Source organism: Syngnathoides biaculeatus, chromosome 10 (assembly GCF_019802595.1).
Source record: "Syngnathoides biaculeatus isolate LvHL_M chromosome 10, ASM1980259v1, whole genome shotgun sequence".
Classification (NCBI taxonomy): Eukaryota; Metazoa; Chordata; class Actinopteri; order Syngnathiformes; family Syngnathidae; genus Syngnathoides; species Syngnathoides biaculeatus.
In genome coordinates this window covers 13,611,692-13,628,797 of record NC_084649.1, presented here as the reverse complement: position 1 = coordinate 13,628,797, position 17,106 = coordinate 13,611,692, and the positions used below count along the sequence as shown (strand labels likewise).

At 40.4% G+C, this 17,106-nt stretch overlaps 1 protein-coding gene across 1 annotated transcript; it reads left to right on the top strand.

Moving 5' to 3' along the window:
• The first annotated feature begins 500 nt into the window (after nucleotides 1-500).
• Nucleotides 501-16,594, top strand: espl1 (extra spindle pole bodies like 1, separase). Its single transcript, XM_061833027.1, has 32 exons — nucleotides 501-693; nucleotides 820-915; nucleotides 1,176-1,472; nucleotides 1,559-2,290; nucleotides 4,630-4,731; nucleotides 4,833-4,944; nucleotides 5,055-5,182; nucleotides 5,283-5,476; nucleotides 5,574-5,816; nucleotides 5,955-6,099; nucleotides 7,602-7,755; nucleotides 7,885-8,024; nucleotides 8,175-8,309; nucleotides 8,412-8,528; nucleotides 8,626-8,797; nucleotides 8,907-9,035; nucleotides 9,123-9,279; nucleotides 9,431-9,540; nucleotides 9,663-10,789; nucleotides 10,869-11,256; nucleotides 11,444-11,569; nucleotides 12,665-12,878; nucleotides 12,966-13,162; nucleotides 13,259-13,386; nucleotides 13,633-13,755; nucleotides 14,154-14,303; nucleotides 14,387-14,554; nucleotides 14,627-14,731; nucleotides 14,805-14,920; nucleotides 14,996-15,079; nucleotides 15,671-15,835; nucleotides 16,029-16,594. The coding sequence occupies exons 2-32, from the start codon at nucleotides 835-837 to the stop codon at nucleotides 16,228-16,230; spliced, it is 6,441 nt and encodes a 2,146-aa protein (XP_061689011.1). The 5' UTR covers nucleotides 501-693; nucleotides 820-834; the 3' UTR covers nucleotides 16,231-16,594.
• The last annotated feature ends 512 nt before the right edge of the window (nucleotides 16,595-17,106 follow it).

Genomic DNA, 17,106 nt, shown 5'->3' with positions numbered 1-17,106 from the left:
AGTCCGCTTAAGCGCGCTTCTGCCTCCAGCGTCACTTCCTGCTTCTTGTCAAAAACAAATCCTTCGAGAGGATTTTCATGGCGGGAGTTGCAAAAAGCCATATATGTCAAAATCATGTTTTGCGGTGAAAAAAAAACAAAACATGGGTCCACTCCGGCTGCCGTTTTTTCATTAATAACATACAAAAAAAAATCATCTATTTTATGACACTTGACCTTTAAACAAACACTTACTGAATAATTTAGAATAAATATAAATGTTTCTTTTAAAAATACATGGCCTTGCCTGTGTGCAGACTGCATGTTCTCAAAATGCCTACGTGGGTTTTCTCCGGGTATTCCAGCTTGCACACAAACCCCAAAAACATGCATACTATGTTAAACGAGGAATATAAATTACCCATAGGAATGTGAATGTTTGTCTGCACTGCACTGCACTTTGTACGAAAACTACACTACCCATAAAATCTTTCGTTTCCGGGAATAGCGGAAGCACTTTCTGATTGGTCAGTAAACGCTTTTAAAAATATTCCGCGGTGACTTTGTTGTAACGTTTCAAACTCTTCACTCCCAAGAGTTTGCACTGTTTCGCGCACCCATTTGAAGCCATCATTCGCGTACTCAGTTTTGTGGCAGTTTCCAAGCTTGTAGCGCATGTAAATGTTAGCGTTAGCCAGAAGGACTTCGAGTCGAAGTAAGTGGCTTTTATCTCTCTTGACAACGGCGACGTAGCTTCATGTTACTGCGGCGTTTGGCCGCGAGGTAAAGTCGCTCATTTTAAAAGGTTTTCAGGTGGTGACCAAAGTGTTTTTGCTCTCAGTCATCCACAGACGACATGAAGTGTATGAAAATCGATTATTACATCAAGCGGACGGCTTCGGCCAGCGAAACGCAGCTCTTATTTCAAGACCTCGAGGTTTGCAAAAAAAAAAAAAAAAAACCAACTTTTGGTATCGGTGTGACGAATAACAAGCATGTGGTTGCTACTTAAAAACGTAGACGTTTACTCCGTTTTGCTAATCGGAAGCAATTTTATCAGCACATTCAGTGTAAATTTTAACATTTTGATTACAGTATGTTCTGCGTTTTTGTCATTTCTATGATGCCTTAAAATGTAATTTGAAAAAAATTCCTTGGATTTACCTTGAAAAAAATCTAAACTTTGCTATTTTGCAGAAACTTGTCAAGAGTGGAGATTGGATTCTTGGGCGCACACAGTGTGACAGGATCATCAGAGCCTGTAACGCTCAACTTGGACTTGAATCGTTGGATTTTGGTCACATAAGCCAGTTGATAAAACTTGTGGAGCTCGCCATTCATGGCTATGACATTAATACTCTTCCCCAAAATAGTCCACTATATATGGAAAAGATCATGATCCATATAATCAAGAAGCTAAGCTCTTTGCAGGTCCACAGTCTCTGCAGCAGTGTTGCGGAATTGCTTTATATCAGGCTTACATCAGCACAACCGGTTTGTATATATGATTTTTATTCTTTTTCTATTACATATATCTTCCATGAACTCTTTTAACAGTAACTATTCTGCCTTCTTTTTAGGGTGAGGTCTATTATGTTGTTGTCCGGAACTGCTTTTCCATCTTGTGGAATGGGGTCTCTACTACCACGAAGATCCTCAATCCCAAAGACAAACTCCAGTACCAGTTTCAAGCCCTCAACTTCCTTCTGTTGTTGGACAAAGAGAGTGCTATTCCTTCCATTTCCAAAGCTCCTATATACACAGAGGGTTCAGTCAGTGAATTTGCAAAAAGTTGTGAAGTAGTGAGCGAAGAGGACGCGTCGTTTGTTCTCCATGAAATGCACAGCCTTTTCTCCAGATGTTTGAGTGGGAGTCAAGACTGCAAGAGCAATGGGTCCACGCAGTGTATTGATACATCAAATATCTACACGCTTCTTGAAATGGCGCTTGTTATCGTCAAGATGCTGTGTAAAGCTGGGCATCATTGTCAGGCCTCCATCTTTTTGAATGAAATTGGAGTCAATTTTAGGAGTAATGCTGCGGCTCTGGAGCTTGGGAAACTAGCAATTAAAATCCACTCTACGGTGACTCCTGATGAGCGAAGTGATGAGATTTTGAGAGAGTGTACCAGGGTATTGCGATCTCTTCCCCCTGGCTTGGGTGAATGTGAAGCTCACTCTGTCCTGGAAGGATGTGGACTGCTAGTCTGGGTTGTGGAAGACCGCCATAAGAAAGGATTTACTGGTCCTGTGCTTCTAGCCTGGTTTTCTTTTCTTGAGGTGCATCAAGACCACATCAGAATGATCCTAAAGGTTGGTGGTCTTTAAATATTTCCTTTTGTTTACTGTGGTTAACTCTGGTTAAGAGCACTTCAAGCTAGCAAATGTATCAGATGTTAGAGTACTCTGAATAAAACTGTCACGTGCAAGTATATTTCTTGGGAGGGGGGGGGGGTTGGAGTCTGGAATGGGTTGTTTTCACGTGACGTTGTGGTGCCTCGAACGGCGGCCATTTTCAATCCCTGAGCTCAGTTACTTATACATACGCAATGTGGACAACATTGTTTCTAACTGCATTTATTGAAGACGCAACCAACAGCACATCAAGCCCAGAGTGACCACTAGGCTACCTGGCATACGCATATCGCGGGACTCAAGGACTACGTCACAAAGGCGCAGTATTGTGCCCTTGATCTTTTACTCTATGACAGAAATCATGAAGGAGGAGCACTTACCTGTATGCTAACAGAAAACGAAAGGCGGTGGAATATTCTTTATCTACGAGGAATGGTGCATGGAAGTTACAGAGCTAAACACACTGCAGCAATTTTTCTTAGCTACAAAAACTGAACTATAAAATATATATAGGCGCTTACCTGTGTGCTAACATGGAAAACGAAAGGTAGTGGAATTTTGTTTTATTTTTTTAAATATTGAGGCAAACTCCCATTTTATTGCATTTTCTTTCATAAAGTAAAACCTGTATATTAGTTCACCACAAGCAAAGGAAAATCTTTATTTAAAATTTGATTACAATCTCAGAAAGACAAAAAAATAAACAAATCCAGTATTTCACAAAATTCTCGAATCTTTAAAGTAACAAAAAGGATCTTAAATGTAATGTTGGCCTTCTCAAAAGAGTATTGATTAAGCTTATTAACTTGGCGACACATCAGCACGATGGAGGTTGAAGCCGGGCAGCATGATAGTAGCATCGGGCAATCGTCCACAAAGCCAAGTCTCTGTGGAGCACAGAGTCGCAGAACATCCAAAGTCTTTCGTTGGAAGCGTTAGACAATGTCTCAGCTTACGCAGCCGGACTTGTGTTCTGGATCGCAAGGCTTCATAGAGTGCGCTGATAACAACTCTGGAAAAAGCTTCAGCAAATTGGTGAGAGTTGTCGAGGAGAAGGGGGGGGTCAGAAGGGTCTCTGATGGTTAACAAGTCCTCTCTTGTGTACTTGAGTCCCGAAATGCCTGTGAAATGCAAAAACACAAACTGTAATGGACAGCATTCCACAGGCTACAATACTGGTATGCGTTAGGTAGGGAGATTACATGGCGGCGCGCAGTGGTGTGTGGGTCATTCAGCAAAAAAAAATGTGATGTCAGTGAAAACAACCCATAATTTCATATGGATAGGGTTACAATTACGCCATCTTGTGTGTCCCCACCACCCTTAGACCAATTGGATAAATTAACAATGGAAAAAAACTTCACGCTTCACCTGTGTTCTTTTACCTCTGGCACACAAGATGACATAATTGGAAACCTATCCATTCCAGACCTTTAACCCCATGAAGCATATTCGCGATCAACTACAACAAAGAAATATCAATTTTACCATTTAAGCAACAGATATGAGCAAAAACAGTGCAGCAACACATGTAGACATAAAAATACTTTCAGTCACAGGTAACCGAGAGGTGAGCTGAACCTCCAGTATAGTAGGTCTGTCTTATACTGTTCCCTGGTGGCGGAGGACTAAACAGCACAATGTGCATTGAAAGTGTAACAAAAGCTTTCTCATTTATAAAGTACAACATTATAGTCATTTTTCTCCTTGACAAATTACTGTTTGTTGTCAAATGTTTTATTCGGGTAAGAGTATTGTGAACAGCTTGTCTTTTGCAATACTGACTTGCTGAGGCAAAATAAAAAGCAACCACAGTCAAAATCGTCAATCAAAACATACCGCAGTTCTCGTCATCCAACCCTGAACTGTTAATGTGGATCATTGAATGTTGTAATTAAAGCATGTATGACATCACTCCCTAAAGTGCGTTTGATAGTAAACAAGGAACAGCAGTCATCTACCAGCCAATAGTTCATCCCTGAGTCAGCGACACACACAGAAAGATGGGTTCAAATTTTCTTGTCACGGCTTCGCTGTAGTTTTTAGCAGCAACTTTCATTCTTTTATACATTTCCCCCACCATGTGCTCTGCTCCACAACAAGGGAACAAAGCTACCCAAAAATGGCCTGATTTCCCCAAAAATGCTACCTGTTTGGGACCTTAACAGATTGCTTGCATATCCATTTCAGAAGACAATTTTGAGATGTTTTGCATTACATGCTTGGTCACAGAAAAAAAGGCACCACCGATTTTCTTTGAGGGGTTTTTAAGTTTTGTTTTATTTTTTCGTTTCCAGAAGTTTGACTTAAAAGGTGAGTCCAACAGACTGCAACAGGCTCTTTGTTTCAGTATTTACCAAGGCTTTGGATTTGCCTATGAGAGCTTGCTTGAGTCACAGGTAAGAGTTTTTTTTCCCATGAATGACATTAAAATAAAAAATTGGTGTGATGATATCAAAAGCTCTAACGTGCAGTTTGTTTTTTCCACTGTCATTGTTAGCTGGAAGACAGTGGTACCCTGGCCAGAGTGCTGCTCTACTGCCAAGCCACAATTGGACACATGATGACTGAAATGCACAAGCTGTCAAACGAAAACCTTCTCATCAAAGCAGGTGGTTAGAAGCTGTATTTTGACCAAAAAGTGCCAATGACTTTTGAAAGAAAGGTATGATTTCACCCATCTTACATTGTTTTGCTGCTTTTATTTATCCTGCCTGTGTAGTGATTGCAGTGAGCAACTTTACCTGTGGCTTGTACAATCTCAGTCTGTATGATGAGGCCTTCACACTTCTTGAGATCCTGTGTCATGATCTAAGCAAGAACTGTCCTCCTTCACTCTCTGTTGATAGGGTAAGTTTTTTTTTTTTTTTTTTTTTTTCCCACAGTGCTCATTAATCAAGTGACTATGATATTATTATGCTGTCTGCTAATTTATTTTGACTTTCCCCAGTTGAACCGGCCCTTCATGCTGGCTGTGCAGACTTCCCGAAAAACAGGACATCTGGAACGAGCGCTAGACTGGGTCATCTCGTGGCTGAAGGCCCTAGGAGATAAAATGGCTTTGCATAAAACTGAGCCAGTCTCTTTGTGGGTGAAAACCAAGATCGATGCCGCACGTAACTCTGAAGCGGATATACGACTCAGGTCAGCTCAAGTCCCAATACCGGTACTTATCTTTTCAGTCCATTTTTTTTTTTTTTTTTTTTTTTTTTTAATTTTACTGTTGCTTGTACCCTCTTAGGACTATACGCGATGGTTTTGGTCCTGACATTCCGGATGAAAGAACTATGCTGTGTCTTTTGGATGAAGAGCTGCGTCTCTATAAGGAGGATCCAGGTGACACCTCCCAGGAACGCTACAACACTCTTTGCGATCTGCTTGACATCTGTCATGAAGAGAGCGCCCACACTCATCTGCGTGCTGTCTACCTCTGCGAAGTGGCCCAGGTTGTTTGTTTTCAGGACTTCAGTGAACAGACTGATTGGTAAGGGAAAACCTCTCATTTCAATGTCGTTAAAGAGCTGAGTCTGTTTTGATGACAAAAAGAACTCAATGCAGGGTTATTCTAAAATACATTTTGATTTTATTTTGCATGCTAATTTGCATTTCTGTAACCTTACAGTATGGCTGTTGATTTTACCCATGAAGCTTTACGGCTTCTTGAGGAGGAACCAGAGTTTCCAGAAAACGCAAACCAGCTGAAGGATGACAAGGCCCATGCTTTGCTTTGGCTTTTTATTTGCACTCTTGAGAAGAATCTTCAAGAGGTGAGCTGTGGTCCATGGGCCGAATTAAGTTGGATTTTATTTTTTTTATCACACAATTTGGAAATTAAAGTTAACTGAGCTCAGCAATTTGAATTAAATAAGATATTGCTGTAGAAACTCTTTGCTGAGATGTGCAGTTGCCAAGAAGGAAAAATCATCAATCCTGGGGTAATGAGAACAGCTCTTGAGAATTAAGTTGTACCGCATCATTATTTGAGTCCAAATTAGTATTGCGAAACTGTGAATCAGACTAAAAGTAAAGTGAAGCTTGGTTGCTGGCATGGGAAGGGAGAAGCTGCATTGATAAGAAAAAAAATGCAAGAACAATGGATGAAGAACTGTTAGTCTGGTAGCATTTTAGAGTGAAATGTAAGGCTAGCACATATGGTGTGTATGGTTGTACCATGAACTTCTCCCAACGAAGACAGTGTATGAAGGCAGGACCGCGTCTGAGTTCACTATACACAATCCTTCATATGTCAGGATATCCCCAGACATATGTAGGCTGATGTGTATATACTGTCCTGTATTTTCCGCACAATAATGCGCACCTAAAAAGCCTTTAATTTTCTCAAAAGCCAACGGTCCACCTTATAATTCGGTGCGCCTTTATATATGGATCAGTGTTGAGCCTTTAGTGCAGCTCCATCTAATGGATGCATAACATAACTCCAGCCTCTACTGTAGCATCTATTCTATGCGCCTTATAATCCGCTATGCCTCATATATGAAAAAAGTATTCAAATAGGCCATTCATTGAAGGTGCACCTTATAATGCAGTGCGGACAATATGGTTCACTGTGTTCAGCGGTCATACTCGGTGTCTTCCTATATTGTAAACACCATATTTGGCAACTGATTCAGTGTGGCCATTGTCAGTTGATTGTTATAAAAAGGATTATTAGAAAAATTATTTATAGCAGAATGCTTTAATTAAAACACGACTGCATAAAATGTAATATGTGATTAAATCACATCGAATATTTTGTTTATGGTCAGCCAATGCTGCAAGGAATGCAAAGTTATCAATGACCTATAGCCATCGTTTTTGTCATCCTGTGGTGCATGTTTTTGTTAGCACCTTCAGGGCTGAAGCCCCAATTTCATGTTTTTGAGATTGTAGGGTGAAAGCATCAGATACTAGTTACTATACGGCTACTAGTGTGGAGTAAATGGGTGGCAACAATGGAGAAACAAAATGCCTGTATTTGGTGGTTTGAAAAAAAAACCTGTGAGCAACAATTTTCTACCTCGCACATCCTCACTAGGGTTGTAGGTATGCTGGAGCCTATCCTAGCTAACTACTGGTGAGATGCGCAGCTAAAAATATTAAGTAGTGGTAGCCGTCGTTCATGTCACAAACCTTTTATTACAGTTGCACATTGTCATTTGTTTGGCATCACAAATGCAAGATTTTTTTTTTTTAAGCTTGAAAGAATTCAAGATTTCCTCCTATCTTGAGTATTGTGATGTTTAATTGAGGTTTGTTTTGTCTTTGCTAGGCAATTGAAAGGGACGTAAAGCTTCAAGAGATGCGCAAGCATTCTCAGTGTATTGAAACTCCGATAGGCACTAATGATCTTGATTATGAAAAGCAGAAGAATGAGGACATCTTGGTATGCGATGGCCTGCATTTCAACTTGGCTGGACAGAATAGTATGTTCTCTCTTTTAAAATGTACTTTTAACAAATATTTCTCACACATCTTTGCAATATGTTCATTTTGTGAGGCTTAATTATTATTGTTACAACTTTTTTTTTTTTTTTTTTTTAAATTCCACAAAGAGTTATGCCAACCTTTAGGACTAGCGCTGACTGAGTGGGCCACTCTTCTGCGCTCTGACGTTTTGCCTTCTTTAAGGAACCCAAAACAGACGAGTAAATCTATTGTGATCACTGCATCTCTCTTTCAATTAATGGGAAAGGTAATAATAAATTGTATTTCTCCCCCCATTCCAAACAGACTTCACCCCCTTGACCTGCAGTGCTTAATACAAGTTGGTTGACAAGACAATCTATTTTACTTGTGTTCAAACCACTGTATGTTTACGTGATTGTGTATTTCTCCAACGTAGCCTCTTCAAGCTTTGGAGGCATATCAACTTGCTATTGAACTTTCCCACCAACTTGCTGACACCCAAAGTTGTGCGTATTCCCTCTGTCACTCGGCCAGCGTCTTCTTGGAACTGGGCTGCACTGAAATGGCCTTGGTAATGCAATCTTCTGATTATGAAACCCCACATTATACTGTGTATCAGCCTCATTTTAATTTGTGACATTTCTGGATTTTATTTTTTTTTTTTTTCCTTTAGACTCAGATTGAACGTGCAGAAAAAATGGTCACCACTGATAAAAGCATTGAAGGACTTTCTTCTCTCTCTCTGCTCATCATTTTGTTGAAATCTCAGTGCTGTTACAATGCAGGACTGGTAGGTAACACCCATGCTGTAGTTCTCATATTTGTAAATTAGAAATAGTAGATCTTTATTTTTTTTTGGGGGGGGGTGGGGATTTCCAATTCCACAGGTGGAATGTGGTGTTTCCTATCTGTGTGATGTGCTTAAAGAGGCCAGTGAGCAGAAACGTTCCAAGAGCTCGTATATGTTAAGAGCTCAAGCACTCCAGACTTGCAGCTCCTACCTCAGTTTGGACGCAATTTCCTTGCCACAAACCCAACGGAGTCGTATTACACAGCTTGGTAGGCGATTTCTCAAATACTCTCACACTTTCTGCTTTCATCAACATGGTATCATGTGGCTAACTACTTCATCTTTAACGAGGTTGTGTTTTCTGTTTTTCTATCTCAGGATATACAAGCCCAGATACTGTGTTGTGTGAAAGCCTGAAGCTTTTCAGCAGCCTAGTTGTAACTTTTGTAGGGAGAGGCTTGTATGGGGATTATAGAAGTGGCTCAGATGTGCGCTTCATTGACACAGGTCTGTTATCACTGTGGTAATAATTGTAAACATTTATTAGATTTTTGGCCTTGGTGACTTTTTGACCCGTCTGTTGATCTATGACAGGAAGTAATCTTGTGTTTAAATGGCGGCTGCTGTCTGAACTGTTGACCTGCTCAATGAAAATGATCGCGCTGAGAGCCAGCTGTGGTGCCATCAATGATGCTAGACTTCAGTGTCGAGAAGCCCTGAGGCTGTCCATAAAGTTGCAAGCACTGAGCCAGTAAGTGGATGCACTTAAAACTAGTATTGTTTCAAAACTAGTTGGACACGTCTTAACTGTATTAACTCCAAGATTACAATGACTGTTCGTGTTAATTAGGCACTTATTTATTCTTCCTTAACCTTGATATTTTTTATTTTGTTTCTCTTAGATGTACTGAGCTGTTGGTGGTGAAAGCGGAGTTGGACTTAATGCAAGGAGAAATAGCAGAAAGTAAATTTGATTTAGACAAAGTCAGGAACCTTCTGGAAATTAACACAGGTTTGCGCAAATGGGCATTTATTACTAGTTACTAGAATAAACATAAATCTTAAATATTTCTCTTCCATGTCTTTGCTTTTTATGCTGTTTAGTTTCTATTTATCGTTTTCTGTTTGATTTAGATGTTTCCGATCCAGAGTGCAAGTCTGAGGTTAAAATCAAACCAAGAAAAGGCCGTCCATTACAGAAAGCTTGTTCTCCGTTGCCTGTTATGGAGGATGACCTGAAGGACATTCTAAGCACAAGATGGACTGTTAAAGAACCAATTGTGAGAGATCAAGCCAGCTCTCCAGTACTCAAGGCCCAACCTCGTCGTTGGCTGTCATGCCTCACACACAAACAAACGTGCCAGTGCCCCTGTTGCTCAGAGCCCCTCCTGGGCCGTGTTACCGCCCGCTGGGCAGCTGCACAGGCTCATATGGTTCTCCAGCTGGACCCTTCTGAACCCAAAGTGGGTTTTAAACTTCACTGGGCAACATTAGCTCGTTGTAAGATGATCACTGGAAAACTTGAAGCTAAATTGGCAGAGTTCATCCCTCTTTGTGGCCCTGTAAAAGGGTCCCCTAAGGCCTCTCTTATGTATGATCTGGTTGGCCGTGCGTACCTTCACATGGCTGTTTCTAGCCTTGAACCCAGTCACAGTAAGGTCTGCAGCATATGGAAAGTACTTGAGGCTGGTTTAACCTTTGTTGAGTCAGTGTCTTTGCCTGAACTCAGAACTGTGAAAGCGGGTCTCATGGCAACTAAAGCCCTTGTGTCATTGGTTACTTTGTCTACCAAAAAGGACTGTAGGCTAGAGGAACTTTTCCCAAATGTGTGGACTTTCAGGTCACCAACACAAACGAAAGTTGGGAAATCCCACCAATCCTCACTCAAGGAACATAAAAGTTTGTCTATGTCTGAAAAAAAGAAGCCAGTAAAGGTATCCAAGCTAAAGATCCAAATCCCAACCTCCACATCCAAGGGGAAGGGTTCAGGTCTCACGACTCCAGTTGTGATTCCAATGACTCCGTTTTCAAAGACTCCAGTGCTTCAGTCAAAGTCATCTAAAAGAGAGCTCAGTGCTTTTGACTTTAACGCAGTCGTACCCACGTTCCCATTTACTCCGGTTCAGAAATCCACAGTGCAGACGTCACAGAAAACTGCCTCTAAGCTGCAGTTTCAGGTGTTTGATGAGTTCCTACCCACTCAAAATAAAGTTCAGCCCGTACCCGCTGCTCCAAGACGCATTAAGAAGTCTCGTTTCAAGGTGGGCATCAAATCAGCGGACTCGATAAAATGGTGTGCTTGTTTGTGAACGAATAATAATTATAATTTTCTTACTACAGATTGACTTTAGTGATGAGAGTGATGGTGAGAATGATCCTCAGCAAGAGCCACTTGAAAAACTGTGCCCAAAGAAAACCACAAGACAAGGTACTCTCAGAGGTAAAGCTACGTCGGCTACCTTTTCGAAGAAGATTCTACCTGCAAGGCAGGCTAAGAGTAACAAGAGCTACGCACTACCTCGAGACACCTCATCAGAAGATGAAACTTTGGTGTATCGAGCTTCCTCAAAAAGACGAGGAAGAGCCAGAAAGGTGTCGGGCAAAGCGTTGGAGTTAGAGGAGCCGGACAAAATGAGGTCCATTGGGGAAGAAACTGATGACGTTCTGGACTTGACCTTTGAGTATTTGGATACATCGGACGCTGAAGCAAAAGACCTTGGCACTTCAGGTAAAGTCAAGTAGGTTAATTAATCTGCGAGGTAATTGATTTTAAACGAATACAGTCTTATTAAAACGCAGCTGATGACATGGTGTTAGTCTAACTTATTTTATCTGACAGTAAATTTAGTTTGGCTCAATAACAGACTGAGCAATTATACCTTTTTTAACTTTTGTTGCTCTTTTCGTCTTTGAAGACCTGGATTTGGAAGTGTTGCGACGGGATTTGTGTTCCAATTTTGAGATGAATGACTTGTTTGACAAGAGTCTACATAAAGCAAGAGGCCTTCAACCACATAATACTCATGTCGACCCTGGGATGGGTGAGTCTTTTTATATATTGTCTAAATGCGAATGTGTTATGGAAGTACTGTAGTTGTTATGCTGCAGTTGATGCGAAAAAGGGAAAAAGGTACAGCTACTACTGCACTTAACATTTTATGCTTTATTACACCAAAAACCAGTTTGCCTCCTACTGATGACCAATAAGTTTTTTTTTTTTTTGTTTGTGTTCAGTGTGCCGCAGGGCGAAAGTGGAGCACAGTATTCTCTCGTTTAATGCAGTAATTACGTTTAAAAAAAAAAAAAAAAAAACCTGATTGAAATTTGTGTAGGTTTTTTTTCCTCCATTTCCTTTTTTTATTTATAGTACATGGTTTATAAACCGGTTTTTATGTCCAGTTTTTCGTTTTTTTTTTTTTTTTTTTGTTTTTTTTTTTTTTTTTTTTTTTGTTTCCCACCCTGCGTTTTAAGGCTACTAACCACAAACTGTTTTATACTTTTCTCAAGCATGAATATTTTAACACATTTCTCTTTTAAACTCTCAAAGTTCAAACCTTTATACATTATATATATATAATATATATATATATATATATATATATTATATATATATATATATATATATATATATATATATATATATATATATATACACACACACACACACACACACACACACTACTGTATTCTAGAAAAAATCTAAAGATGTTTGAGACTAAAACAAACACCCCTCCATCCATTTTCTTCCACTTTATCCAGCACTGGGTAAAAGTGTTTTCCTAGAAAAAGAAAAATAGAGTTTTCAGACATTTCAATGGTCTTTGTGGTTGGACACAAATTATTAATAGTGACTCTGCTGTAGCGTCGTTGGTGCATGTGTCTTTGCTTGTGAAAAACTTAGCTATGGTTGGTCGTTCCACTCACCTGAGACATCTTGTGTTTAATAAGGGCCTGCTCCAACATGAAAATGAAGCATGCAATTACCTAAATGTCAATGTAGATCAAGGTGTAGTTCAATTCCTGATTCTCTCATGTACATTCTTCATGTTGCAATACCTTCAGGTATGCATTCAGTTTGTCCGTAGTGTTGTAGCATGACCAAATTGATTAGTCATCAGTTTTCTTCTGTTTTGCAGACGATCTTTCATTTGAGGATATTCAGGTGTTACTCCGGTCAGCCTGGCTGGCCCTTCAGCACTTCCCCCCTCTCTCCATTTTTCCAACCATCTGCGCCTTTCTGGCACTATCTATTGGACACCAGGATCCCACAGCTACTGCAATGCTCCATTGCCAGTCTTTGGGCATCACAAGCCGGCATCGGACTATCAGACACCTAGCGAGCTCTCGGAAGTAAGACTATTCTTCATGAACTATAACATGATCAACTGATAAGGGCTAGTGTGTTCTATCATGTTTTCCCCCTTTTTTTTAATATAGAAAGCTGAAAAAGGCATCTAGTGAGCTAGCAGATCAAATGGACAACCTAACGCTAGATGAGTCTAGTCCTACTACTCCTACAGACCAAAGGTTGTCTCAGGTGGAAAACATCTTTTCCTTTCCAACTGCTGATTGCTCAGCCTTTCCTCAATTCCACTCGCAAGAGTTTATTCAACAAATTCAATACCTTCCTTCAGGTAACCTATCAGTTTTTCAATGTAAAATGTTTTGGGGGTTTTTCTGACGTGGTAAAAAGCAAAATGTTTCCATGTGCTTCTTTCTCTTTGCTGCAGGTGTGACCGTGTGTGTGATGTCGGTGCTTGGAGTAAAAGCTGGGGAAATGGGTGAAAGTATACTACTGTCCCGTCTCGAAAAGGGATCGGCTCCTGTGACTGTACACATTCCTACCTCCGCAGAGCCGGTAAGCATGAGAAGATAGCCATCTGAGAAGGGAAAGCACTGGAACAGCTGTAACTGTTGAAAGATATTGAACATTAGAAAACTGAAATATTTGAGACCTATGGGAAACTTATTAGTGAGAATCATTTTACCTCTGCAAAACATCAGCCTGTATTGTTTACAGTTTTTACCACTCAAAATCTGTTGCCTCCTAAATGCATATTAATTTTATTAACACATTGGCTACCAACTGTCTTCTGTTCTGCAGCTTTCCATTAGACAACTGGTCAAGGAGATGGACAGTATTCTGGTGGATCAAAAGGCTCTGTCCAGTATTTCTGAGAAAGAGCAGTGGTGGGAGGGCCGCAGGGCACTTGACTATCGAGTCGAGGTAAGAAGCGAGAGCACTGGCTGCAATGTGGTGTTTTATCAAATTGTGTTAAAATTACATTTTAAAAAAAGAAATATGAAATTCAATTTAATAGTTGCCAGGGTTCTAAACTAACCGCTGCAATGGTGTAGCACATTAGTTGGTCGAAACCTTTTTCAGGGAGATAGCACATGTCTCTGGGTGCCCCTACCTTAGGACTGGTTGGGGGGTTTAAGTCAGCTTCAGGATCATTCTGGGTGGTTGATGGCGTCCCCTGCTGGATGGGATCGCTGACTCCTGGGTCTTATATGTGACCATTTAGTATGCAGCAAAGTTAAAATGTTTGTTTTTCTGTATTCACATGAATGTTGGGCTGTGCCAAAGATTGATAGAATTTGATTCTGGTTATTTTGTTTTAGCAATTGCTGAAAGAGATGGAGCGATTGTTGGGATGTTGGAAGAGCCTGCTTCTGCCTCTTTCATTGGATACCAAGCTGTCAGCTCGGGCCCAGCACCTTTCCAAGATTCTGTGCGACAAGGGAGTCAAAAACAGCGAAGTTATAATAAAGGTGTCTTTTTCTCTCTCCTCCATCTGATAAACTTACTGTTAGCATGAAAACATACTTATACTGTATGTTTGACTTTGATCTAGAGTCTCCTTTCTGCAACGTCCGTGGTGCCCAAAAAAGACTTGAGAAGCTTTGCTCTGGGAGTTTGTCCTGATTGGGATGATGAATGTGAGGCGCTCTTCCGATCAGCTGTTTTGCAGGTTACAGATGAAGAGAAGCCTTCTGGTCATGTAGTTCTCATTCTGGATAAGGTACGCGTGGGGAAATATGTCCTGTTCTTTGGTTGGCTCATCACTGATCCTGAACTGATGTTTCATACACAGTATCTTCAAAGGTTGCCCTGGGAGAGCATGTCCATTTTAAGGTCCCGCTCTGTGAGCCGCATGCCATCTCTGCAGTCTTTGATTGGACTGTGCATTCAAAAAGAGGTTTGATTCATCCCATTAGTTGTATCACTAGACTGAGAAATCTCTAGTAATGACTATCATTTTCCTCCTCCAGAATGACTCTCACTCTATCTTGAAGCATGGTGTGGACACAAAGAATACATTTTATGTTTTGGACCCTGATGGCAACTTAGAACACTCACAGCAACAATTCAAAGAGTGGTTCCAAAGGTGAGACCAATACTCACCATTCATTTACATAAAGGCAACCTATTTTCCTCACTTCCTCCGTTTTTTTGTTTTAAGTCAATCGGATTGGGATGGCGTCTGTGGACATGTTCCAAAGTTGGGACAGCTGGAAGAAGCCGTTGCAACTAAGGATCTATACGTGTAAGTCTGTACCTTTTTCATTGCAAATAACTAGGAATGTAACTTCATTTTCACAACGATTTAATACATGGTTGCGAATCCAATTTAACGATGATATTGCTTCATTTAGAATGATAGAACCTGAAATTGTTCGGTGGCTGAAAATCTATTTACTAAGCTTTTAGCCAAAAATAAATCCAGTGTGACTGAAATAAATACCTACATACTGGATGGTTTAGGCTAGGGGTGCCCACAGGTCCCCCCCCCCCCCCCCCCCCCCCCCCCCCCCAAGAGCTGACTTTTCAAGCAGCAAGTCTCTCGCGATCTGGTCTCCAGGGACTTCAATGGTCTTTCCTCACATAAAAGAACTGTCATTTGGTTTGTATGAACACTTTGGGCTAATATTTTTTTGCCAACATTAACCGATTCAATTGATTACTTTTTAGAGAGATTAAATCTTTTTTTTCGTTCAAAAGGCTGACTTTGTTGAGCACATATCGATCCAGTTGGATCGTAAGAATATAAATTGTCGTGATATGATAATGAATCATTACATCACTAACAATAACCTCGTCCTGCGTGTTATGTACTCCACACCTTTCGATACTTCAGTTATGTCGGGCACGGTGCAGGTGCACGATTCCTTGACAGCCAGGCGGTCCTCACGCGGCCAATGAGAGCCGCCTCTCTGCTCATCGGCTGCAGCAGTGCTGCTCTGGCAGTACGAGGGGATCAGGAGGGACAAGGCATCATCCTCAATTACCTCATCGCAGGCTGGTGAGAAACAATACAATTGATTGGTTTCCATGCAAATTTACAATGAGTGCAAAAGAAGAGTGGGATTGCACAGTCTTATTGTATGTAGCAGAGGATTTACAATGCAATATACCTGTGTCGTAAGATGTTAGACACTAGTTTGCAAAATCTGTCGGAACTCTTTAATTTTTGATTTTTTTTTTTAATTCCTCAGTCCCTTTGTTTTGGGAAACCTGTGGGATGTAACTGATCGGGATATTGATCGCTTCACAAAAGCATTGCTGGAATCCTGGTTATCGTCAGAGTCTGGGAGTGCCCTGCTGGATTATATGGGCCCTTCACGTCAGGCCACGCATCTGAAACACCTCATTGGAGCTGCGCCTGTGGTCTATGGTTTGCCAATCCATCTGCGGTAGTGGAACGCACTATTTAAGATGACATGCATCTTTTCTCTCAAGCGTAAATATTTTTGTAAAATGGTCCTTTAAAATAAGTGTATGAAATTTGACCTATCCTCAACACTTTTTTGTAGTTTTGAAGAACTAAAATATTAATTTGTAACTTTTTTTTTTTTTTTTAATGCACTTTTAACTGGCTGTCTGTCCCAGACAACAGTATATTGTTGTGTGTGATTGTGTGAACTTTACAAATGTTTTGAATACATTATAGAATGTGACGCTGACTGCTAAATCCATTACATGGTGTGCCAACCTGGACATTTCATTAAAATGTTTTAATTCATATAATTTGCAAGTTACAACAAGTTCATAATGAACTCTGTTTTGTGTGTGTGTGTTTTTTTTTTAAACTTTTGAGAATTGTGCAAATGGTGAAGAGTGATAAGACTACTACAGTGAGTGCACAAATCCTACATAGAAGTGGCCCAACAGATGTGACAACCTTAAAACAAACTTGGCAAAATGTTACAATGGAGTTGTAAGTTTAGCATTAAGTCAGTATCTTATCTTCTGTTTAACAGCTGTGAATTAGTACAGTTTGTCTTCACCATGAAGACAATTTAGCGCACAGCTTGAAACAATATTTGCACTACTGTGACATTTGTACTCACGAGAAGCTAAACGTCACCAGTCATGTATGAGGTATACTTCCATGTTGGTACCTACAGCACACTAGGATAGTGATTCCCAAACAGTGTGGCGTGGGACGTTATCAAATTTTATGTAATTGCTAAAAAAAAAATATTTATTCCAAGAAATACTGTATCTTTATTCATCTATTTATGCCAGTGGGGCACAATGACAGACAACAACAAAAAAAAAAATCCTCTTCAT

What these genes read in the sequence shown, in the direction of transcription:
- espl1 (XM_061833027.1), top strand. Translation starts at nt 835, where the DNA reads ATGAAGTGTATGAAAATCGATTATTACATCAAGCGGACGGCTTCGGCC. An exon ending in TGTGCGCTTCATTGACACAG is followed by an intron (nt 9,036 to 9,122) that starts GTCTGTTATCAC and finishes GATCTATGACAG; the next exon opens with GAAGTAATCTTGTGTTTAAA. An exon ending in GCAACTAAGGATCTATACGT is followed by an intron (nt 15,080 to 15,670) that starts GTAAGTCTGTAC and finishes TCGATACTTCAG; the next exon opens with TTATGTCGGGCACGGTGCAG.